Source organism: Erpetoichthys calabaricus, chromosome 16 (genome assembly GCF_900747795.2).
Source record: "Erpetoichthys calabaricus chromosome 16, fErpCal1.3, whole genome shotgun sequence".
Taxonomy (NCBI): Eukaryota; Metazoa; Chordata; class Cladistia; order Polypteriformes; family Polypteridae; genus Erpetoichthys; species Erpetoichthys calabaricus.
Genome location: NC_041409.2, coordinates 11,889,857 through 11,914,809, shown reverse-complemented (window position 1 = coordinate 11,914,809; position 24,953 = coordinate 11,889,857). Strand labels below are relative to the sequence as shown.

The following is a 24,953-nucleotide window of genomic DNA, read 5'->3' as shown; positions in this document are numbered from 1 at the left end:
ATCTAAAATAGGCAATTAAGGGTTCTGAATGGTAACAGGCAAGAGAACTAAAATTAAGCCCAAAAACATATTGCTTTAGTAGTAAATACAAGGGTTCTCATTAAGAATTTGGTTAAAGTGAAAACCTGCAGCCATAGCAGACCTCCAGGACTGTAATTGAGGACCTCTGATCTACAAAGTAACTAAACTTTGTCTTAGATGAATAAAGGCACTAACACGTCATAGAGTTAAACACCAACTTTCATTATCAGCAAGGACTGAGTTCTAATTAGGACATGGGCTGGAATGAAAACCCGTAGCCACTGAGGCCCTCCAGCACCGTGATTGAGGACCCCTGGCTCTAAATGTACAATCCTGACAATTTTTTTTTGTATTTTTTTGATGAGTGAGTGAGTCAACTTTGCATTTTTTAAGATTATGTGTTTAAGCCCTAATTATTTCTGTGGCTATTTTTTCCTACCGAAAATGTAAGATATACTGTAGATCAGTGAAACAAAATTCTGCATCAGTACATTTTGAGAATATGAAAAATGCACAAGTTTATACATTTTACAAGAATAATCTGGCATTACTACATGACCATTAGCAATAAAGAAAACATTTACAATGTCAATATTATAATATGGTACATGAAAGAAGATGATGAATCGTTTTAATGTGCAGCTAAGCAGCTACATCAACTAGAAAGCCTAGAGCACTACATTCCCTCATCATTGGCAAAAGTTAACTTACCCTTGTGTTTTCTGGTGCCAGTCTGCTTTGATCAGGTTTGCAGTATGAATTACAACTCGAAAGCCTTCTTCATACAACAGAAGCATCATCTTCCTATGAGGGACAAAAATAAGAATATAACAATGGACAAATAAAATGCTTTCTACACTTTTACATCAATTTTCCTTGATTTTTTTTAATCATACACTCAGTGCTCACTATACTACATAAATGAAGGTATAATCACCTAAAGCATCTGATGAATACACAATGCTACTTAAACATGTAAGCAAACTGCGTGTTTATGTATGTCTGCACTCCAAAAGATATAAAATGGTGAGAACTAAAGCACTATGTGGTTGTGAATGTCACATGAAAATTGGAGGGGAAATGGAGGTTCACCTGGAGTGTATGAGGATGAAGAGAATGTGGGCACCACTCAAAAAGATATGCACCAATGGCAGTTTAGGTGTGAAGCAAAAAAAAAGGGGATGATAAGACACATAAGACATCTATTCAAGTAAATGTAATGTTTGTGTTACTCTGCACAACGTTGGTGCTGAAAGAGGTATATCAGAATGAACAACTTGTATTAATGAATGTCATGGATGTCCCAAAAACTCTAATATTTGCCAAAAAAAAAATAAAAAATTAGTTATAGATGACTATAGAAAACAATCATTGAACATCAGAGGATTGAGAAACACGTTGCCAAACATGATACATAATGTTTTCTACTAGTGCATGCTGATGGGAGGATCAGGTTATGGCAAACAACCTGTAAGTTTCTCAATCCATCCTACTGGGTGGCAAAAACATGTTGTCATGAGACACAGTGAGTCACCTGCTGAAAGCTTAAGCAATGTTTAAATGCCCTAGAATATCTAAACTATGCTGTTAACCCAAAGGATCTCTTCATGTCAGCAGTACAGTAATCCCTCGCTATATCGCGCTTCGCCTTTCGTGGCTTCACTCCATCGCGGATTTTATATGTAAGCATATTTAAATATATATCGCGGATTTTTTGCTGGTTCACGGATTTCTGCGGACAATGGATCTTTTAATTTCTTGTACATGCTTACTCAGTTGGTTTGCCCAGTTGATTTCATACAAGGGACTCTATTGGCAGATGGCTGAGAAGCTACCCAACTTACTTTTCTCTGTCTCTCTTGCGCCGAGTTTCTCTGATCCTGATGTAGGGGGATTGAGCAGGGGGGCTGTTCGCAAACCTAGACGATATGGACGCTCGTCTAAAAATGCTGAAAGATTATCTTTACGTTGCTACCTTCTGTGCAAGCTGCTTCCTGAAGCGACATTCTGCACGGAGCTTCGCATACTTAAAAGCTCGAAGGGCACGTATTGATTTTTCAGTTTGTTTTTATCTGTGTCTCTCTCTGCTCCTGACAGAGGGGGTGTGAGCTGCCGCCTTCAACAGCTTTGTGCCGCGGTGCTTCGCATACTTAAAAGCCAAACAGTCCTATTGATTTGTTTGCTTTTGTCTCTCTCTCTCTGACATGCTCTGCTCCTGACTCGCACTCCTTTGAAGAGGAAGATATGTTTGCATTCTTTTAATTGTGAGACGGAACTGTCATCTCTGTCTTGTCATGGAGCACAGTTTAAACTTTTGAAAAAGAGACAAATGTTTGTTTGCAGTGTTTGAATAACGTTCCTGTCTCTCTACAACCTCCTGTGTTTCTGCACAAATCTGTGACCCAAGCATGACAATATAAAAATAACCATATAAACATATGGTTTCTACTTCGCGGATTTTCTTATTTCGCAGGTGGCTCTGGAACGCAACCCCCGCGATGGAGGAGGGATTACTGTATACCAGTCTGTAACTAAGGAACTTGATAATGAATTTACCTTACTGTAGCAACCTGTAGCACTTGTTCCCAATCTAATGAAGAATCTGCTGGATGAGATGATATGCTATACTGAGTTCATTCATGCCCTGACAAATTTAGTCTGCTCTGGGAGAAAATAAGGTTGTTGAACAAAGGGAGCGACAGACTGTTATGGAGCAATACATCCTAAATATTGGTACAATGAATGAAGCAGACAAGAGTTTAATTCCAAAGTGGAAGACACATTACACAACTTCTAGGTGTAGTTGATGTCAAAATTGACGACTGCAGTTGCTGACCTCGTTGTCCAAGGATGACAGATTATATAACTGGAAATCACTACAGATGTGAAATCACACATCTCGACAGTTTTTATATTTCCAATATATTTCAAGCTTGCCTTTTTTCTGAAAGCTGATAACGTACTTCCTGATATTGTAGGTGCCCGTGAAAAGGGTTTACAGGTATTGCGAGTTCAGCCGCAACCTTTTACCTTTCTTTTTTCTGTTCTTTCTTGGTACACTAAAATATGAGACATCAGACTAAGAAGCTTCTCTTCTGTTTTTGAGGATCAAAACACCGGTGTTACTTATTCCTCGTCACTGCATTATATACACTGTACTTCTGGTTGCGAACTTAATGGTTCTCAGCTCTCATGCTCAAAGAGTCTCCCACAACCGCCAACAACTCTAAGATTATGTAAAGGAAAACTGTGACTGAAAATCTCTGGAAAAGTCATGTAACATGACACTGTCTTAACTCTATTTGCACATTCAACACATCCATAGTATAGTTCATGGTATTAGAATAAAGAAATGTTAATGTAAGTGGCTTCCAAAAGAGAAAATAAAGTAAACTAGGAGAACAGTAACAAACAATAAAAATGTAATGTAGTTTAAATCGGAAAAAGTACATTACCAAATAAGCCTGTCATAAGAGGGGTGTATAGTGTTGGGAGTTTTAAAATAAAAACGGTGTGGCTCAGGTTTGTGGGTGGGGGACTGCTCAGTGTCAAGGCAGCGTCGCTACACAGATATCAGGGGGGAGGCAAGCCGATTGTCTGTTACGTACAGGCACGGTCACCTCAGTTGTTCTACACTGGCATTACACAGGTCATCAGGCAGAGCACCTGCACCCACAATATAGACAAAAAGAAGCCTGAGCCAAGAAATGAGGAGAAATGTGAAATGAAAACGACAGAGAGAACAATTGCTAGCAGAGAGATAGCACCAAGCTGGGAGCCTTCCAACTACTTGACTGTGCATAGGGAGCTAGACAGATGGCTGGAGGACCTCCAAGAGGTGGTGGAGCTCTTGTCAATTGACAGGCTGCAAAGTGGAGCTGGTAAGAGTGAGAGAAGCCACAATATCAGAGAGAGAACAATGGAGCCCCAATGAGGTAGCATTTGGGAAGTGTGAGGTTTTATGTGGTATTTTATCACTGACTAACTGCTATTCGGTATTATCAAAAGGTTAGACAATTTTCCTGCACACTACTTGTCTATACTGTAACAATAACTAAAAGCTGGACAAATATTGACAATTCTTACTGTGGGTGATAAAACCAGAAACAGGCCCTCTGCTCTCATCTTTTAGAATGTTAATAGCATCACAGTCAAGTAACATGATTCTTTACTTCCCAGGGCACAATAAAGGGATCATTTATTTGTTTTACCCAATATAGGAACGATATTCTAAGAGACAGGCAGGTGGTACACAGTAGGTCCTATTTGGAATCATATCTGCAGTAACTTCACAAAAACAGTATTTTGTATTTTGAAGCATTCCAGCAGTAATGTAAATTAAGTGAATTAGTGAGCTTAAAGAAAGCCTTTTAGCACTGTGTGATTAGAAGAACAACAGCATTACAGCATAAGATCAGCAGCATGACAGGCAGACAGACTTGAGCTTTTGTGTATTTCTCAATAGAGGCAGAGCTCCCACACAGCGTTTGTACTCAGCAAACAAAAATGTGGTGCTACGTACAGTAGATTAAGAATACAGACTCAGATGGTTTCTATTTAATTCTTAAAATAAACACTTTTAGATGATATGCTAGTAATGGATACAATGCAATATGTCACTGATATGAACTTTATAGTACTTCCCATATTGGAGAAATATGTATGCGCTTCTACTTTAATTACACAAAGAGAAGGGCAGAGAATCCCAACAGCATTAATGTAAAACATAAAAGGGTTAGGATAGTCATATTTGTCTGCCAAGATTAATTTATTCAGTTATTCTTTTAAAGGCCATGGTGATAAAATGAGATCAGTGTGCAAGATATTCCACTTCAGGAAAATACAAGATGAAGAACTCAAACCAAAGTGTTTAATTATGATGAAAATGTATCATTAAAGAGTAAAATAGCCAATATTTTTTTAGTCACAACTTAATGCATAAATGACATTTTGAGTGAATTGAGTATGTTCATTTGTTAAAGAAATGCAGTGCAACTTTAGGATTCTTCAGATATACGGCCTGCAGGAAGCTATCCTAAAAGGCAACAAAAAGTAATTCACAACTTGTGGCATAGTACTGTATAACATAGACAGGGGCATTGACACTATTAAATTTTAATTTAACACATGTCCTAATACTATTAAAATTAATTAATTCTCAGAAACTCATGTCATCAATTACTTTATAGAACAGATTCTGTCAGGGATGCTCCTAAACGGTTTCAACATATCTAAATGGCCTTTTATGAAGCATATTAATATTACATCAACCCAACAATTTTAAGTTTAAGAAAAGCTCAAACATAAAACTAATCAGACTTAAAACTATTTCAATGCTATGAACTTAAACATGACTACAGTATACGACATTTTATTAATTTGCAATGAACGCTTCACGCTTCCTCAAACACCTATAATAATCAAATAGATTATTTCCTTTATAAAAAATGCATATATTAAATCATCTCTGTACATATAAACTAGTTGTAAAATTAAAATAACACTGTAAAAACATTAAACAGCAATTTAACAATAACAGTATAAAGTCAATATGAATAGCTCATTCCTTACGTGTGGTGAGTTCCGAAAGCTATGTCCAGCTTTGCCTGTAAAAACAGGAGAAAAAATATTCATTAAAAGTTTTTACTCAGCAAGCACTGGATCTGACTATAATTATTTTAGATATGGCAAATCACATAAAACACAGACTGGTACAGGTTAAATATATTTACAAAGAATTTAAGAAATTTTATGTCTCTTTAAAATGTGTTCAAAGGAAATGAATTGTATTATTTATGTAATCCTTAATGTGGTAAAATAGCACCCTCTACTGGAGGATGTTGCTTAAGTACTTTGGAAAATGCTCAAAGGAAATGTTAACATCAAATTTCTTAGCTGTATTATTAGGTTTTCCTGAGAAATATCTGTGGGTAACAGAAATCTTTTTAAAAATCTTTTACACACATGCTATGTGCCTTAAATAATTCAACACTGTAAATCACACAGATGTCCAAACTGAAAATGCAGATGTTGGTTATTTCCATTAATTTTGTGTACTTTTAAATTTCAGTTTGACAACATGCTGAAGTCAGAGAAAAAAAATTGTTTCATGTATTATCCCACTATGTCCTCAGTGACTATAAAAACAAAATCTACCAGTATATACCAGAAATATAGCCATGCAGCCATGCCTGTCAGCAGCCATTGTTTAAGCAGACAATGCAGGAAAAAATAAGATACTCCAACAAGCACAACCAATATGTCATGTGCAAAAATTAATATTCTATATCTGGCAGTTTTGCCTGATAGAGCATAAAATGCCTCAAAATTATTAAACAAAATCTAGATAGAAGAAAAAATACATATGCTGTACATACAATATCTATAGTTTTGATGTGCATGGCCGGTTAAATAATAAAAGCAGAGAAACACCAAAAGCCCTCCACAAGAACTGGACATATGGCTACTGCAATACCACATACCACATATATACAGTTTATCAAAAAAATCACCATCACAGACTTCAAACAATAGTTGTTACAGTAAAAAGAAACTAATACCAAGCAAACACCAGCTGTAAAGTATTATCCATCTCTGTTTTTCTCCTCAATTGACCTTCCTTTAACTAGCAGTTTGGTGTTTCTTAAAGCTGCCCTGATGCCTACATGATAAGATAAAAAAAAAAAACTACTACACCACTTAAAAAAAATGTTATTCTTTCTTTAAAGTAAAGCTGTCACCTGCTGCACATATTGTAGCACAATATGCTGTAGTAGGATTTTCTGTAAATAAATAACTTCTGATGCCACATGTAAAAAAACCTGAGAGGTAGTCTGACCTGCAGTTCTAAAATGAAGTGTTTTGTGCGTGTGCCCAGAGTTTGGAGATCTGATGGAAAATGGATGGATGTTAGGTTTGCTTTACAAACAAAAAGGTTAAGCTGACTGAACTACTACCTAACTTGTCTATACACTACAGGGTTGGAAGGACCCAATGCCTATTCTGGAAGTACTGAATGTAAATTTGGAAACCAAAGTGGACAGAGTGTCAGTTCATTGCTGTGTATGCAAACACTGCCATACTCACCCACATTGAGACAAGGTTAGAGCTACCAATCAACCTAAAACTTCTTGCGTTTAAGATGTGGGAGAAAAGCTCATGCACACAGAGAAAGAAAACGTAAATTTCTGCACCTGGTCCCGGATTTCAGCACAGGTTTCTGCAGCAGTGATGCAGCAGTACTAACCACTGTGCCACAGTGCTGCCCTTATTTATTATTTACTAACTAGACAAAGAGCCCGTTTTGACAACGTAAGATGAAACGGGCACGAGTGGAATAGTATAATATATAAGAAGTATAAGCACCACAAACCTGATATAGGTGTATTGAATGAATGCGTAATTAGGCCTCGAGCTATAGTCGAAATCGCCTTTCATGCCTCTAGAGCTTTAATCGAAGTCGCCTTTCTCTTTGAATTTTCGTGGCCGTAGTCGCCTTTCTCTTTGAATTTTCCTGGCCGTAAATCCACCGTCTGCCACGATGTCAGTCTCGTAAGGTTTTTCGGGCAGCTGCGCAGAAGGCGACTGCGCATTCGGCTTCGGACGTGCACAGAAGGCGACTGCGCATTCTGCACCACAAACCTGATATAGGTGTATTGAATGATTGCGTAATTAGGCCTCGAGCTTTAATCGAAGTCGCCTTTCTCTTTGAATTTTCGCGGTCGTAGTCGCCTTTCTCTTTGAATTTTCCTGGCCGTAAATCCACCGTCTGCCATGATGTCGGTCTCGTAAGGTTTTTCGGGCAGCTGCGCAGAAGGCGACTGCGCATTCTGCACCACAAACCTGATATAGGTGTATTGAATGATTGCGTAATTAGGCCTCGAGCTTTAATCGAAGTCGCCTTTCTCTTTGAATTTTCGCGGTCGTAGTCACCTTTCTCTTTGAATTTTCGTGGCCGTAGTCACCTTTCTCTTTGAATTTTCGCGCCCGTAAATCCGCCACCTGCCGCGATGTCGGTCTCGTAAGGTTTTTCGGGCAGCTGCGCATTCGGCTTCGGACATGCGCAGAAGGCGACGTGCGCAGAAGGCGACTGCGCATTTGGCTTTGGACAGACATGAGTGAGTGAGTGAGGAGACTGGCGAATTATGTATTAAGATGAAAAAGTAAGTTCTTAAATACTTAAATGTTGATTTAAAAAAAAATAAACACCACACCTGGCACAGGCGAATATTTTCATAAGGATGTGCCTCTTCATGAAGTCTGGCCTTAGATTCTCGTTTCTCTCCATGAACAATTAGCAGAGGCTTTGACCTTAAATGACATTTGAGAGTTACTATTTGATCTGTAACTAAATTAATTTCAAAGTTTTTAGCAGATAATAAAATACCCTCTTTTTAACAGCACATTTTATATATAATACATTCTTTCAAAATGTTTTAGAGATTCTCACAAATTAAACCATTGTAAAAGGGCTGATGAGTGAATAAACTTGGAAATGATGAAACAAAAAAACAAGTTTTAATAAGGCTTACAGTTCACAACAGCACAATAATAACTGAGTTACATACCTGAACTCTAATGGATATTGTTGAATGAGCCAGTTAATATCAATGCAGTAGTTAAACTGGTAAAAGAAAGAAAATAAAATTATCAAACAGGTCTATATGTATTTAAGAAAAATCTTGCAAAAAACAGAAGTTTCTAACCTGGACAGAAGATTTAAGGGTTCCAAACAAAGGTGAAAGTATGTCTGTTAAGAAACAACAAAAATGATTAATAAATCATAAAACAACACACAACTCGGTATCTCTGACAGTCAAATTTTCTTACATTTTCTTTACATACATTTCTAGTGCCTGTCTCATTATAATATTTCAGGTTTTGATGCATTAACTTTACTTTATTTACTAAATTCTGTGTTCAATAAATGCTTTTCAATTGAATACATTCACAGGCTACTCAAATTTCAAAGCATTCAAAATGCTCCCACTACAATCCTGAGTCAGTGGTTGGGTTAAGTGCAACAAAACTTTTGCCCTTCATTTGGCTAAATTAATTTTTACTTCACTTCTAGTCTGAAATAACTTAGGGTTAAAACAGGGCTTTAGAGGCAACAAGTACAAAAAAAAAAAAAAGGAAATAAATCAACAATTCCTTCACACTTCTCCCTACTACTTCTACCTTCCTTCCTTCCTTCTTGCACCACTCTTCCTTCAGACGCCTAAACTCTTGTCCAGTCTCCACCGGACTCCAAGATTGCTGGACCAAGGCTACTGGTCTTTTTTAAAGCACTTCCAGGGCAGACATTGCCTTCCAAAATCTCTCTGGGGATTCTCGGTATCCCTGTCAGACGCATGGACCACCTCAGCAGTTCCAGTTACATGAGAGGAAATGTCTTGTTTTATAGTGCATTTTCCACTATACTCCCATTACACTCACATTCCCAAAAATATTCAAGGGATTCTCTTGCTTGAGCCTAATTTCTGCCATCTCTGTCAGGGCAGGTTAAGATTGGCCTCCCAATTTGAATGTCTTCAAACACCTGCTAATGCAGGCCCGAACCACAATTACATTTACAACAATTCATACAGTGTTTTCGCATCAAACTTATTCTGCAATAATCGCTTCTATTAAGCGTACTTAAAGTACAAAATGTGATTTTGTATACTTCACTGAAATTACACGCACAACTTATTTTATAATAAGATATGGATATTTTGCCCTGCAACCAAAGGGCTGATGCAGCATTAGCATTAAGCTGCATGTCTAACAGAAATTTCAGTTAAGATTTCAGCAACTACTAGGACTTACTCAACACCATACTGAAAGCACATTAATTAAAAAGGGAGGTGGGAAATGTAGCAGATGCGTGATATTTATCCATGACCTGCTTAAATTCCAGGACTCCAACTTAAAAACACACACTAGAAACAAATTGGGCTGTGAATGCTATTGACACACTAAACTATTAAGGCTAATTTTATACTGGAAAACTAAAAAGGTAATATTAATTTTCTGTTTAGATGTGGACCACACTTTGTATTTTAAAACTAATTTGCCCTATAACCAAATTCCTGAACTGACATGGCCAGCAAGAGAGATCATTTTTCTTGTTTTTGAGGCTATGAAATATTGGTTTAAAGTGCAGATATAGCTGCTTAAGTTATAGCCCTATTCCACCATGCTGGCCTATTTCTTCAACTAAGATTTTATTACTAAAACAGACGTGTAATTTAGTCTACACAGAGTAGCCCCTTCCCCTCAAAGTAGGATTAAACATATTCTCTCCCTGTAGCTCAAGGACCTCCATTATCAAACACAATGCATTGCCTCCGTTGTTATCAGCTTTAAGCCAATTTTGATTGCGTTCATCGACAGTACCATGCCTCTGAGGAAATATGCATGGAAAACCTGTTCGGCACTTACTCACACAAGTCACATACTATGAGAAGCTGGATTATATTGGCTTCAACATACACAATTACACTGCACAACAATTTTTTTGAAAAGTCTTGCTTCCTGAAAAGTTTTTACTGATTGTGACAGGTACCTACTAGGTATGCACAAATATAGTTTTGGTTTTACTGCATCACGTAGGAACTCTGAGAAAGAGACATTTATATGTTTACTGACAATAATGTATTTAGTCACGTTTATGTTTCGCATAAGTTATTAAATTCAACAGAATTCAAAGTGTTTTGCTCCTGATTTTCTTTTGTATTCAATGTCTGGTGCATCACGTTGCAGAGTCCAACAGTAGTCAGCAAGCACTGACGGATTCCAGATGCCCTGGTATCGTTTCTCCATCGTAGCAATGTCCTGGTGAAAACTTTCACCCTGTTCTTCCCCGCAAATCTCGGTGCTGTCAGTGATGAAGTCCCAAGTGTGAGTGGAGGAAATGAATCTTGAGTGACATGTTGCACTTCATTGTCTTGTATGCTTTGAGACGTTTGTCTACCAGCTGAATGGAGTTTGGGGTTCTGCAATTGCCCAGTAAATTGTCAACAACGTCTTCGAAGGCTTTCCAGGCAATTTTGTCCGGCCCAACTAACAGATCTTCGAACCGCTTGTCACTCATAACATGTCTGATCTGGGGGCTAACAAAAAAGCCGTCTTTGATCATCTGTCTTAAATAACGAAAACCTTTGCCTTCCTTGTTCAGTGCTTTCACAAAATTCTTCATGAGTCCCAGTTTTATGTGAAGAGGAGGCAAAAATATCTTTGCTGGGTCGACAAGCGATTCATGTGCCACATTTTTCTGTCCTGGAGCTAACTTTTTTATGGAGTGGGCAGTTCTGTCAAGAATAGTGCAACTCTTTGGCACGGCTCTCCCTTTCATAGATGAAACAACAGTACTTTGTATAGCTGAGCTGCAGTCCTAGTAACAGAGCAATGACTTTAAGATCTCCACAGATATTCCAGTTGTACCTACTATACTGGACATGCTTCAGCACCAGTTCCATATTCTCATACGTTTCTTTCATGTGTGCTGCATAGCCAACATGTACTGAAGGATAAACATTGCTATTGTGTAGCAGAACAGCTTTCAGGCTTAACATTGACAAATCAATGAAAAGACGCCACTCTTCCGGGTTGTGATCACAACCCAAGGCCGAGAACAATCCTTCAATGTCACAACAGAAACAGAGACTGTCGACTTGTGCAAAAAACGTGGTTATATCATGATGTCGGCCTCGAAACACAGAAATTTTTGTACCTGGTGACAGCAAACACCATTCCTGCAGTCTTGAACCCAGCAGCTCAGCTTTTGCTTTTGACAGACCCAAATCTCTAACCAAATCATTCAATTGGGACTGTGTTATCAGATGTGGATCACCTGATGAGCACGGTTCAAAATCCAGGTCAATGTCACTGTCAGTACCCTGCATTGCAGTTCTTCATCTGGTTCGTCTAAGGTCTAATCCTCTGGTGGTTTCGGAATTGGAAGACTGTCGTCATGTGGCACAGGTCTCAAGGTGATGTTCAATTGACTTCTTGTTTTTGGCAGAGAAATCAGACAAATTAGTCAAACAGAAGTAACAGTCTGTCACATGGTCTTTCTGTTCTCGCCTTATCATCGGAACAGCAAATAGCATTGTCTTTCGAGTGCCTCTGAGCCAGGCCCTCAGACTGACAGCATATGTCACACAGCAAATGTGAGGCGCCCATTCCTTGTCTTGATCTCCAATTTTGCAGCCGAAATACAGATGATAAGCTTTCTTCACAAGAGCAGTCATCCAACGTCTCTGAGGCGGAAGTGTATATTTGCCACACACAGATATAGTAGAATGTATCGTGGCTGTTACGACATTGACGAGACATATCGCCTGACACCAAAACGTCTATAGCATCAAGCTTACTTGCTGTTATATTGCTACAGATTCTATACTTTACTATACTGATACTATACATACACACTGACGATCTATATTAACCAAATGAGCAGGATCGGTGTATGCAAGCCACCTTTATAGCATGCCGAGGCAGCGTCAAGCTCTTTCAGACCTGCCCAGGATGTCAACTTCCACAGAACAGCTTCCAACCTGCCCTGATTCCATGCCTGGGCATACCCAGGCTGCACAAATCGTTGTTAAGTCACTTATGGGAGTGAAAGTGTTTGGATACAAATATAAGAAAAAATCATGACAAAACTCTGAAACGGTACGTGATGGGTAAATTTGAATGTGATATTCGTGATCAGGATCCAAAAATCTATAAGAAACACCCGTGTTCAAGAAGCAAAAACTTTGTTGTGCAGTGTTATCAAACTTAATTTCAACTGAACACTCTTCAGTGGGATCCCAACTATTTCATGCACCTTTTTTGATATTTAAAGAGGAGGCATAACCAAAGTACCAGTATACTAAAAGTGTGCTTTTAGATTCTCTTTGTATTAACTAAGGACAGAAATGCCTGAAACTGAATCAAGGATGATAAAGAAGGGATAACTGATGAGATCAACATTTCCAATGGTGTAAAAAATTATTCATAATTGAGAGGGAACAAATACTGGGCATCAATATTATTAGCTGCATGAATCAAGATAAATATTTACATACTAAGGGAAGCTTGGAATACTTTGTGTTTAAAGGATAAGTTCAGCATTTTTCCAAGTGAAATTATTTCTTCACAATCACAGTATACAGTATACATGAAACTGCATTCTAAATTGAATCATCTTTAATATGTTAAAAAAATAAAAAATGGCCCGCTCTTGCATTTTATAATGAAGCTTATGCGTATCAGCATCCCATAAGCCATAAGCCACAGAAATCCATTTTTTAAGGTAAAAATGTTATCAAGCATTGACCTATGTATGTCTTGAGATTACATACATATTGAAAATTAGTAAATTCATGTCGAAGAAAAAAAAAAAAAAAAGCAAACAGCAAACCATTGTTATGATATCCAGCCAATTTGAAAGGACACCGGCTGCATGCTTCACTTTATCAACTACCCCTTCACCTTCCTCCACAGCACCCGTCTGCCTACAGGAGCATGAATATACTTCAGAAACTTGTCACTACCTGCCATTATTAACTTTTTGTCATGACCAAATAACTCAATTTGTGTCTCTTCAGTCCAAAGCACTTTTTTCCAAAATGAATCTGGCTTGTCTAAATGAGCATTTGCATACAACAAGTGACTGTTTGTGGCGTGAGAGCATAAAGGGCTTCTTTCTCATCACCCTGCCATACAGATGTTCTTTGTGCAAATTGTGCTGAATTGTAGAACGATGTACAGATACACCATCTGCAGTAAGATGTTCTTGCAGGTCATTGGAGATGATCTATGTGTTGTCTGTAACCATTCTCACAATCCTGCTCATATGCCACTCCTGTATTTTTCTTGGCCTGCCAGACCTGCTGGGTTTAACAGCAACTGTGCCTGTGGCCTTCCATTTCCTGATTACATTCCTTACAGTTGAAACTGACAGTTTAACCCTCAGATAGCTTTTTGTAGCCTTCCCCTAAACCATGAGACTCAACAATCTTTGTTTTCAGATCTTTGGAGAGTTGCTTTGAGGATCCCATGCTGTCACTCTTCAGAGGAGAGTCAAAGGGAAGCACAACTTGTAATTGACCACCTTAAATACCTTTATATCTGATGATTAGACACACCTGTCTATGAAGTTCAAGGCTTAATGAGCTCATCCAACCAATTTGGTGTTATAAGTAATCAGCATTGAGCAGTTACATGCATTCAAATCAGCAAAATTACAAGGGGGCCCACATTTTTGCACAGCCAGTTTTTCACATTTGATTTAATTTCATACAACTAAATACTGCTTCACTAAAAATCAGAAAACACCCCAGTACTCAGATATACCTAGGAAATGAAAGACATACCATTGTTATCTTTTTTGTGGAAAGGAGAGCAAATTATTATGCAGGCTGAGAGGGGTTCCCAAACTTTTTCATATGACTGTACCAGGATTGTGAAGAAATAACTTCAACTTGAAAAATGCTGAACTTACCCTTTAAATATGCACAACAGCATCATTGACAGCAACAAACAAACAGAACAGCAAACCAGCATAACACTATCATGAATGACATCATTAAAGATGCAATAAAAATAAGGAAACATAAATAAAAATTAATTCTAGGACTCTAAACATGGGAAAAATAGTGGAAAATGGGCTCAGCCACCTGTAAACTCTTTCAGCAGGGGGGAAAAAACTGACTTATGCCAGATTAGACAAAAAAATATCTGAAATAAGTCACTTGAAGCTGACAGTTTAAACAAAGCATTATATTCTGTAATGCAGTTGGTGCTACACAAAATGTGAATATCCTTCTCCATAATAAAAAAAAAACAACTGATGTATCTTAAATTGTATTCACTGCTTACCAGATTCAGCTAGGATCGGGGAGCTGTTTAACTGACATTACCCATTTTCCTCCTGATTAAACCATTTCAAAAGCTCTTACCTTTTATATGCAATGCACTACAGTTGTGTTCATTTTGAAGGCCAGTGACTTTGGTAAGATAAAACCTGAATGAATTGGTCTCATGAAAGGCGCGGAAACAGCTGTCAAAATCATCCTTGCTCAGATCTTTAAAGTCACTGGAAAAGCTCTCGCTTTCATACTTCACTTTTTTAGATGGTGGATTTTGTGTTTTCACTGATCTGTCTTTGTGCTCCTCAGCAGATTCCTCATCACTACTTGACAAGCACCAGCCAGAGTCTGTCTGCTCATTTTTTCTTTTGACTGAAGGTGACCTCTGCCATGAAGGTTCTGATTTGCATATGTTCTGCTTAACTGAAGCAACTATATTGTTCTCCTCAGAATTCCAACTGGACTGTATAGTTTGTGTATTTGTTGGAAATTGCTCCTTGGGTCTTTCTTCCATTCTATAATTTGTCATCATATTGGCAGAAGAATCTCTTTCATTTTTAACACAAAGAGGTATCCCTTGATTTGCCAGAGATTTTTCAGCATTATTCTTGGAAAACTCTCTTTTACTTGTAATCGGCACATTTGAACACTTTGAAGACTGAAAGTTTTTTCTTACTGGTGGGCAGTCCTCTTCATCACTGCTTGAGATATCCCATTTCCCATGCAGACTTTCTTGCGACATTTTTATTCTAACTGAAATAAAAGATTCACAATTCCTGAGAAGACAAATAAAAACATGATTAGATGCAAGGTTTTCAAGAACACAGAGAAGACTTAGCTTTTCCCTTTAAAAATATTTTTTAATGTTGTTAAAAATAAATAAATAAAAGGAATGTCACTACACCAGAATAGATTGATAAACTGATATGAAAGGCATTATATATTGATTCATTTCCCCATGGGTAAACTGCAGTATTACACGAGCCCACATATTCTCCCATGAAGCATACATTTGCATCTGCATTTATTTTACAATGCCTCTATCCAGAGGAGTTACAAAACAGTCTTGGGGCAACAACATAAACGCTAACTGAAATACAGCATTATTTATTGCATGCATAAATATGCTATCTATGAAACATTAAGTATACAGCAACTGCGGGGAAAAAAATAGATATTATGCATTCGTTCTATTTATTTGACAATACAAGTTAAATATTGTAAATTTGCAATTAGTGACTGTGTATGACTACATGAGCTTGATGTACGATTTCAAATGTTTAGTTATAATTACACACATGCACAAACATAAAAATAAAATAACACACCGTTCTACTGTACTGTAGCAAACATACCAATACACAAGTGCAAAGACACATAACATCAGAATATTGCAATATTAGAAACACTTTTGACAAGAACACACCATTTAGCCCAACAAAGCTCGCCAATTCAATCCACCCAATTCCATCAAAACAATATAAAGTCATGTTTTTGTTTACCATACTACTTTGTAACTTATTCCATGTGTCTATAGTTCTCTGTGTGAAGAAACATTTCCTAACATTTGTGCAAAATTTACCTGTAACAAATTTCCAAACTGTGTCTCTGTTTTCTTGTTCCTGTTATTTTTTTGAAGTATAACAGTCAATAAACTGTACTAATTCCTTTCACAGTTTTTAACACTTCAGTCAAGCCACATCTTGATCTCCATTTGCTTAAAACTGAAAAGGTTCAACTCCTGCAATGTTTCCCCCACACTTCTGAAATCAACCAAGTTGCTCTCCTCTGGACTTTTTCTACTGCTGCCATGATTTTGATGATCAGAGGCCAAAACTGTGCTCAGTACTCCAAGTAAAGCATCACTGGTACATTATAAAGCTTAAGTATACCCTTCATTGATTTGTACTCCACAAACCATGCTATCCATATTACTAAACGAGAATGGTAAACCGGATGGACGCAGGGACATGGGCCGTGGACGCAAAAGACGTAGTGCGCAGGCGCCACACAAAGCCCCCCCCCCATAGTGAAACGGGAGAGACTACGCATGTGCGCCACACAAAGCCATGCGCACCAGAGCAAAACGGGAGAAACTACGAACCGTCAGAGTAGGAAACAAAATAAAACGTCATAAAGAGGATAAAGAACAGGGACAAACACATAGAGAGCAGCTTACAAAACAAAGCCCTCAGAAATAAAACACAGAGTAGGAAACAAAGTAAAACTTCATAAAGGCATTAAACAACGGGGACGAACACATGAAGAGCGGGTTACAGATGATGAAAACTGGAATGCAACAGCTACAAACAAACCTGGGCACTAAACACATGCAGACCGAGATACAGAATATAAAAGCAGAAACAACGACAGTTAAACGTCCACAACACCCAGCAGAGGCGGACCCTGAAAGTTCAGGCGCCTACATCGGCCGTCAGAACGCACAGTGAAGTACAAAAGGCAAAGGCGCCTGCACAGCATGGTAAGAACCGACATAATACGGAAGGCGCAGGCGTCGCCGCCATATTGTGAGTGGCACTAATGCATAGATCTAATGAACGTGGACTCCTACACCGCGCGTCTCAAACTGCATAAGCAAAGCAGGCACGGGTTCAACACGACACAGCTCGAGTGACCGAGATGCAAACACGCGACTGCCTGGATATAATTAATGAACGCAAGTGCCTACAACGTGCGTCTGAAATGATGCAAAACAGGCAGAGACTCCTCCAAAAAGAAAGAGCTCGACTAGACGATATACGAAGTGAAACTGCAAACACTACAGAGTCCGCAGTGCTCCACAATGCACCGCATAATAGTTCGGAAAGAGCTTCGTATTAACAGTGGAGAGACCCACAGTGACACGGACGAACGCTCCGTATTAAACATACATCATCCTCACACGTCCAAACTGTACGGCATAGGTGAACCACATTACAGTGATGCATTATTAACAGTACGATAAACATCACAGTATCGCAAACAAATGAAAATTATTACTCGAAAAAGGGAAAAGAAAATCGCCACGGACCAGGTGTCATTATAACAAAAACAGAATAAAGCGAGGTCTCAAATGAAAGACAGAGTGGAAAGCAAAGTAATACGTCATAAATGCTACGGACGGGACTCCGTATTACCAGTGGAGAGCCCCAGAGTGACACGGGCGAGCGCTCCGTATTAAACGTGCGTCATCCTCACACCTGGCTGCTTAGCGAACACGGGTTCAAAACGCCGGGGTAGGTGAGCGAAGCGAGCAGGGGGCAAAGCCCCTTGTAGGCCTATAAACTAACATTCTGCTAGCTTCTTAATGGCTTCTGAACACTACCTGAACTTTGATAGTGATGACTAGGACTACTTCCCATTGTGTATTCAAATCTATCATTTTTACTTCCTATGTGTAATACCTGAAACTCTGTAACATTAATAGTCATCTACCACAAACCCACCCAAGCCTGTATGCTATCAAAGTCCCTCTACAACGATTTAATGGATTCTAGATTATCTGCCAATTCACCTAACTTTGTATCATGTGAAAACTTAGATAGCTTGTTTATATTCCTATTCAGGTCATTTATGTATATTAAAAACAGCAGCAATCCTAGTATTGACCCTCAACGGTCCCTACTTTACACATCACACCATTCTGATCAGATTCCTTGCACCATAACCCTCTGTTTCCTGTGTTTTAGCCAATTTTGCACCCATCTGCACACTACACCCTGAACTCCCATTTCTTTTAGTTTGATGCCCGACCTCTAATTTGGGACCTTTTAAAATTCTTTCAGAAAATCAAGATAAATGCATAGCATACTGTATGTTTAAATGAATTCAAATAGAGACAGCAGGTTAAGCATCTTGTTTGGGATCACACAGAGAGATGAATAATGGGTAATTTTTATCATCTATATTTCTATATTTTAGGTTAATAAAAATGTGTACCTTGATCTTTTTCTCCAGGCATTTTCTATTTTTTTTTTCTGTTCATTGTTTAACTGGTAACATTCTTTCTCATTTACTTAATATTTAATGTTTGCACATTTACAGTGGGAAATTTTTTTCTATGCTTTTATTCCCATTCATTTTAAATGTCCGTGAAGAACTTTGTTAAAGGCGCTTTATAAATAAATTATTACTGTTATCACCATTTTATTTCCCATTCTATGACAGTGCGGATGAGAAGTCTGCTTATTTTTATGCAAGCAGGCTTGTACCTCAAGTTGAATGACTGTCGTAGTATTTGCCATAGCTAAATTTGATCAAGTCAGTCCAATAAACATTATAGATAAAATATTAGATTCGATTCGGATTCCAGACATATCATCACCATGCTTTTTTCCCCCCTAATTCCTAATATAAAACAAGCTCAGGGTTAAGCAGAAAACTGCAGATAAAAATTCAAATGACTACTCTTTAGATGGTATTTCTGCGCTGTCCAGTGCCAATATCATCCATCCATCCATTATCCAACCCGCTATATCCTAACTACAGGGTCACGGAGTCTGCTGGAGCCAATATCAAGTGTGGGCAAATCGAGCCACAAATTAATGAAAGAATACAATTAATAGTAAGCGGCAGGTTGCATGCACGGTGCACGGTGTGAAACAGACGTTTTACTTAGATCCGAGTACTTAAAAAGTTATAAAATATCATATGACCGATACATTTCCATTTAAACACTACGCAGCCCAAAAAATCAGACTAGTGCATTGCATCATTGCAAATCATTTTGTCATAAAAATGCACAATTCTGTTATAAGGTACAGCTTCACAAATCCCCATCCGATTCTGCAATGGACATCAGACTGAATACAGACCTGTGAAAGGTGAACCGAACTTCCAGTTATTCAGATTTCTGACAGTTTAAAGATAACTAATCAAGCTCCCCAGTCGTGACTATCAAATTACACGCTGTACTACTAATAAGTTTGACTGTAGACCAGAGCGAGCCGCCGCCATGTGCTTTACAAGCAGCATCAACTCAACTACTTAGTGCATCAACAAACAGCATCCCCGGCTGAACTAAGTGACTGACCAACAGCGTAGCTGCGTTGGATTATAAAATGTTTGAAAATATTTCACTGTGCCATGAAAACCACATAGTCAGTACAGCAAAAAAATAATACCTTTATACAAATAAAAATGCTTGTAATCATTAATAGAACTATCCAGTGAATTAGGGATCGTAAAAGTAAGTTTGCACGCTCCCCCGTCATAAAGACATTTAAGGAATACACGCCAAGCGAATGTACATTTTCTACGGAGTGCCGTTTTGGCCAAAAAGCACCCAGCAAATGCGAGTGTGAATGTGTTCTGGGCGAGTGGAAGTGTGGATGGGGAGGGCGGAGTTGTATTCTTCTGCGTGGGAGGAGTAAATTTTCACTGCGCAAATTGCGCATAATATGTTCCCTCAAGCACCGCCCGAATATAATGAATCGCAGCGAATGCGTCTCTAATTGAGTTTTTGAACACTTCACTAGTGCCACCTTACAAGTCCAATACAACCTCCTGTATAATAAACCAAAACCGATTATCAGAAAAAAATCGATATTACTGATTTAAATGGGTAAATTAACAAGATGTTGGTTACATACTCATTTTTCTGTTTTTTTATGATGTGTTAATAATAATAAACATGATCGATGGTAAATGCCTGCATCAAATGAATACTTGCATTCTTGGACGTAATGTTCACATCAAAGTTTGGATTGCCCTTCTTTAATTTAAACTACAAATGATTTATTTCATCTGCGGTGGGTTGGCACCCTGCCCAGGATTGTTTCCTGCCTTGTGCCCTGTGGTGGCTGGGATTGGCTCCAGCAGACCCCCGTGACCCTGTGTTCGGATTCAGCGGGTTGGAAAATGGATGGATGGATGGATTTATTTTATTATCATTATTGCATGCCCGTTATATTTGATGCCTGCCAGATGAACACCACGAGTATAACAAGGTCTTTATTATCCATCCATTATCCATTCATCCATCCATCCATTATCCAACCCGCTATATCCTAACTACAGGGTCACGGGGGGTCTGCTGGAGCCAATCCCAGCCAACACAGGGTGCAAGGCAGGAAACATACCCCAGGCAGGGCATCAGGGCGCACGCACACACACACACACACACACTAACACACTAAGGGACAATGCACCTAACCTGCATATCTTTGGACTATGGGAGGGAGGAAACCGGAGTACCCAGAAGAAACCCATGCAGACACTGGGAGATCATGCAAACTCCACACAGGGAGGACCCGGGAAGCGAACCCCGGTCTCCTAACTACCACTGCGCCACCATGCCGCCCGTCTTTATTATTATTATTATTATTTGGCAAACAACTTCATCTAAGGCATCTTACAACGCAAGTTATAATATACACTACTGGTCAAAACTTTTAGAACACCTCAGTTTTTTCCAGTTTTTCTTCACATTTAATCAGTTGGAATTCAATGAATGACCTAAAATGGTGAAAAGGTAAGCAGTAAACTGCCGGGGGTTTAAATTTAAAGTTGAGGTTACCAAAAACTGAAAAAAGGAAATTTCAGAATATTACAAATGGGCCTTCTTCAGGGAACAACTAATAGGTTACAACCTACAGATATTCTGTAACAATTAAAGTAAATTAAGCCTGGCAAGTAATTGAAGTAAACAATTTGAAAATTTCACAAATTCTCCTGATTACTTAAAAACCACCTTGTATTCTCTACTACATTCTTGATGGGACTTAGCGTATCTTGCCAAAATCTGAAGCAAGGAAACAAACATCTCTTAGTTTATTATAGTGGACACTCATCCATTTCACCCTACATGGAACCCATTTAGAATCATTAATTCACTTAAGGCACTTATCTTAAAAAAATAAGAATAAAACCTGAGCAACCGGATGAAAACCCACACAAACATGGGATGAACAATTAAACTCCACAGAAGCAGCGACTGGACATACAGTAGGATTTGAATCCTGCCGACCGCGATGGCCACCTGAAATCTTTAATTGCTAAGAAATATATGACACTTGTCAGCAACAGAGGAAAATGTTAGTTAAGCTGCTGCGACTGGACCCATGGCAATAAATCTGTTGATGAAGCAATCAATATCATATGAAGGATCATTAACTGTAAATGCCATTATCCATCCATCCATTTTCCAACCCGCTGAATCCGAACACAGGGTCACGGGGGTCTGCTGGAGCCAATCCCAGCCAACACAGGGCACAAGGCAGGAACCAATCCCGGGCAGGGTGCCAACCCACCACAGGACACACACAAACACACCCACATACCAAGGCCAATTTAGAATCGCCAATCCACCTAACCTGCATGTCTTTGGACTGTGGGAGGAAACCCACACAGACACGGGGAGAACATGTAAACTCCACACAGGGAGGACCCGGGAAGCGAACCCAGGTCCCCAGGTCTCCCAACTGCGAGGCAGCAGCGCTACCCACTGTGCCACCGTGCTGCCCATCAATCCATTATGGAGCCTAAATAATTCAGTTCCTGGTTGCAGGTGGCTGGGGCCTATCCTAGTACTCTTAGGGACAAGGCAGGGTTCAATCCTGTAGGGGGTGTCAGTCCACTGCAGGACACATACATGCTCAATGCCATTTAGAGTTGTCAATCAGTCTAACCTGAACACCTTTGGGACAGAGGAAGGAATCTGCAGTAGCCATATGAACACAGGGAGGACATGCAAACTCCACACAGTCAGTGAGTAGGTCCGGATTGGAACAATATAGATATGGTCCATGAAACCAAATCAAAACAGAACTCATGCATAAAATGCATCACACACCAGTAATCTGGATTAATGCCTGGCTAGTTATGGCAGAGGAGATCTAAATAGCGAACACATTAAAACCTGTAAGCCACAATATTACAAATATTTCAGTTTTCATAGGAAAAATTACATAGCTGAAGCACATCAATTTGACATTACTAGGGTTGCCGGATTGGAAAATTAGAAATACGGGACACTCTTAAAATCTCTCACTATATTACTATCTATATAAATTCATACATGCCCCCTACACACCCAGACCAATATATTATATAAAAGTGGAGACATAAGTTAAAAACATAAAGCAAGGATTTTAATGGGTTATGAGGAAAACAAAAGTAAAATCATTTGAAAATTATTTACTGAAAGTGCAATTTCATACACTACAGTTTGCTTCAAAACAACTTCTGCCTTGTTTGATAAATGTTCATTCGCTGCAATATTCATCACGAAATTTACACTTATGTATGCATCTTGGGATGGATGGATGGATTAGTTTTTAAGTTAGAAATAAAGTGGGCCGTGGCAAGTAGTAACAACACACTTTGTTGACAGTCACTGTATGTTGCAATGCTGATTCAGAACTGCACAGAAGGAGAACAAAACGGTAAGAGTGTCGCCGTCCTCAGCCAACCATATCAACTGAACAAGCTGCAAACCGGCGGCAGACACGAGTGTCCTCGTTACATTTAGGTCATCAAGAGAATCTGAGAAAAGAAAGTATAATTACTTATAAAGTTACAACTAAGTACCGTAAGAAGGTAGTAAAATATATTTTTATTACGAGATTTGAAAATGAACTAAATACGGGACATTTGGGTGTCCCTGAAAGGTCAGTACGGGACAGGGGACAAAATGATCAAATATGGGACACGTCCCGTATATAAGGGACGTCTGCCAACCCTACATTAGACACTTCTTCCAGTTGTAGTGCATGATATGAGTCATTGCATGTGGATTTTTTGTGAAGTTAAAACATTGGCCATTGTATAAATTTGGCAATAGTACCACTGAGAATACTTTTAGTCACAAGGCTTGGTGTCAGACTGAAAATGTACATTGGTCCCCTTTAACAGCTTAACATTACACACGGTCTTTGTCCTTGCCGTTCCATTTTCAGCATGGAACCTATATTAGTTGTACTGCGGTGGGCTTGTCGCTACCCGATCTGCGGTGCCTACCCGATTTTTTTACGCAATTGTTTCTAAAGAAATGTAGTAGATGGTTACCGTTAACTGCGATTTACCTTTCGTAATATTTGTTTATTATATAATATGTTTAATACCTCAGTCATTTGAGCTTCAGAGAAACGGAGCTTGAATACCGAACATCCAATAACTGTCTATTGTCAAATCATGCATATGGCTTTTTGTTTTGTGCTGCACAGACTGGAGGACTAAAAAATAACACATGCGAAGCACGACAAAATACGCGCACTGCAGAGGTACTTCACACCAGCTAATAGTAAATGAGAAAAGATAGGCGTCAAATACTAAGCAGCCAATCCAGTTCCACTCTGTAGTTTCCTTGGTAACTAAACTGACTCAACGTTTCGAAACCCAGCCTTGGCTATACTGTTTCCGGGTTTCGTTTCACTTTATTAAAAATGTTTTCTCGTTTTACGGATTTTAATAAGAAACACAACACAACTATAACGGACGTTGATAAGAGGAAGTTTACCGAAGTGAGTAGATGTTATTAATTTTAATAATTTTAATTTTAGGGTTATTGATTTGTTGATAGGGTTTACATTACTATACTGAATTTCTAGATAGTTTACAGCTTTACATATACTTTTTAAGAGTGGAATTACAATAATCTACAATTAATTTTACTTTTTTTTGCAGTCAATGTGCGAGTGCTGTACCAATGTGAGCTAAAGGAAGGCTGTGCATGATTTTAAATTTTCATAATCGCATTTACATATTTTGCTAATCCCAGACTATTTATGGTCTGTAAAATAAGTATTTAAACTAAACGTTAATTTTTATATATTAAGGAACAACAATTCAATTAGCAGTATCAAAATGCATCAGTCTGTTCCAGAAAAAGAGATTAGATAATCCAGTGTCTCAGAATGATTTCGCACCAGCGGATTGGTTTGTTCCAGGACACCGTATTTTAATTGGCTCACGCAATCGCGAATAGGTTGATCCCGATTAACGCGCGTTGACGACAAAATTTACAATCCCTTCTTGAATCGAGCACTGAACAGCCGATCAGCCACGGACTAGAAGTCTGTAAGGGAACATCGTTTGTGCCAGCAGATAAGACGCGTTGGTGGCAGGGCATGAAGATAATAATAATAATAC

At 38.7% G+C, this 24,953-nt stretch overlaps 2 protein-coding genes across 3 annotated transcripts in view; one reads left to right on the top strand and one right to left on the bottom strand.

The window, feature by feature from the left end:
• Window positions 1–20,136, bottom strand: part of tdp1 (tyrosyl-DNA phosphodiesterase 1) — a 94,007-nt gene extending 73,871 nt beyond the window's left edge. Inside the window, exons 1-7 of one of the 2 annotated variants that reach the window (XM_028821858.2) lie at window positions 19,988–20,136; window positions 14,955–15,640; window positions 8,727–8,770; window positions 8,589–8,644; window positions 8,235–8,331; window positions 5,593–5,627; window positions 733–825 (exon numbers count right to left, since the gene is read on the bottom strand). In XM_028821858.2, the coding sequence (XP_028677691.1) occupies window positions 733–825; window positions 5,593–5,627; window positions 8,235–8,331; window positions 8,589–8,644; window positions 8,727–8,770; window positions 14,955–15,606 (977 nt within the window). In that variant the 5' untranslated portion in view covers window positions 15,607–15,640; window positions 19,988–20,136. Of the gene's footprint in view, window positions 1–732; window positions 826–5,592; window positions 5,628–8,234; window positions 8,332–8,588; window positions 8,645–8,726; window positions 8,771–14,954; window positions 15,641–19,678; window positions 19,845–19,987 lie in introns of those variants that run through there. The other variant, XM_028821857.2, reaches the window with a different exon arrangement.
• A 4,041-nt stretch (window positions 20,137–24,177) lies between these two features.
• The window catches only part of efcab11 (EF-hand calcium binding domain 11), a 341,957-nt gene continuing 341,181 nt past the window's right edge, over window positions 24,178–24,953 (top strand). Inside the window, exon 1 of the mRNA XM_028821977.2 lies at window positions 24,178–24,325. Within this exon, the coding sequence (XP_028677810.2) occupies window positions 24,248–24,325 (78 nt within the window). The 5' untranslated portion in view covers window positions 24,178–24,247. The remainder of the gene's footprint in view (window positions 24,326–24,953) is intronic.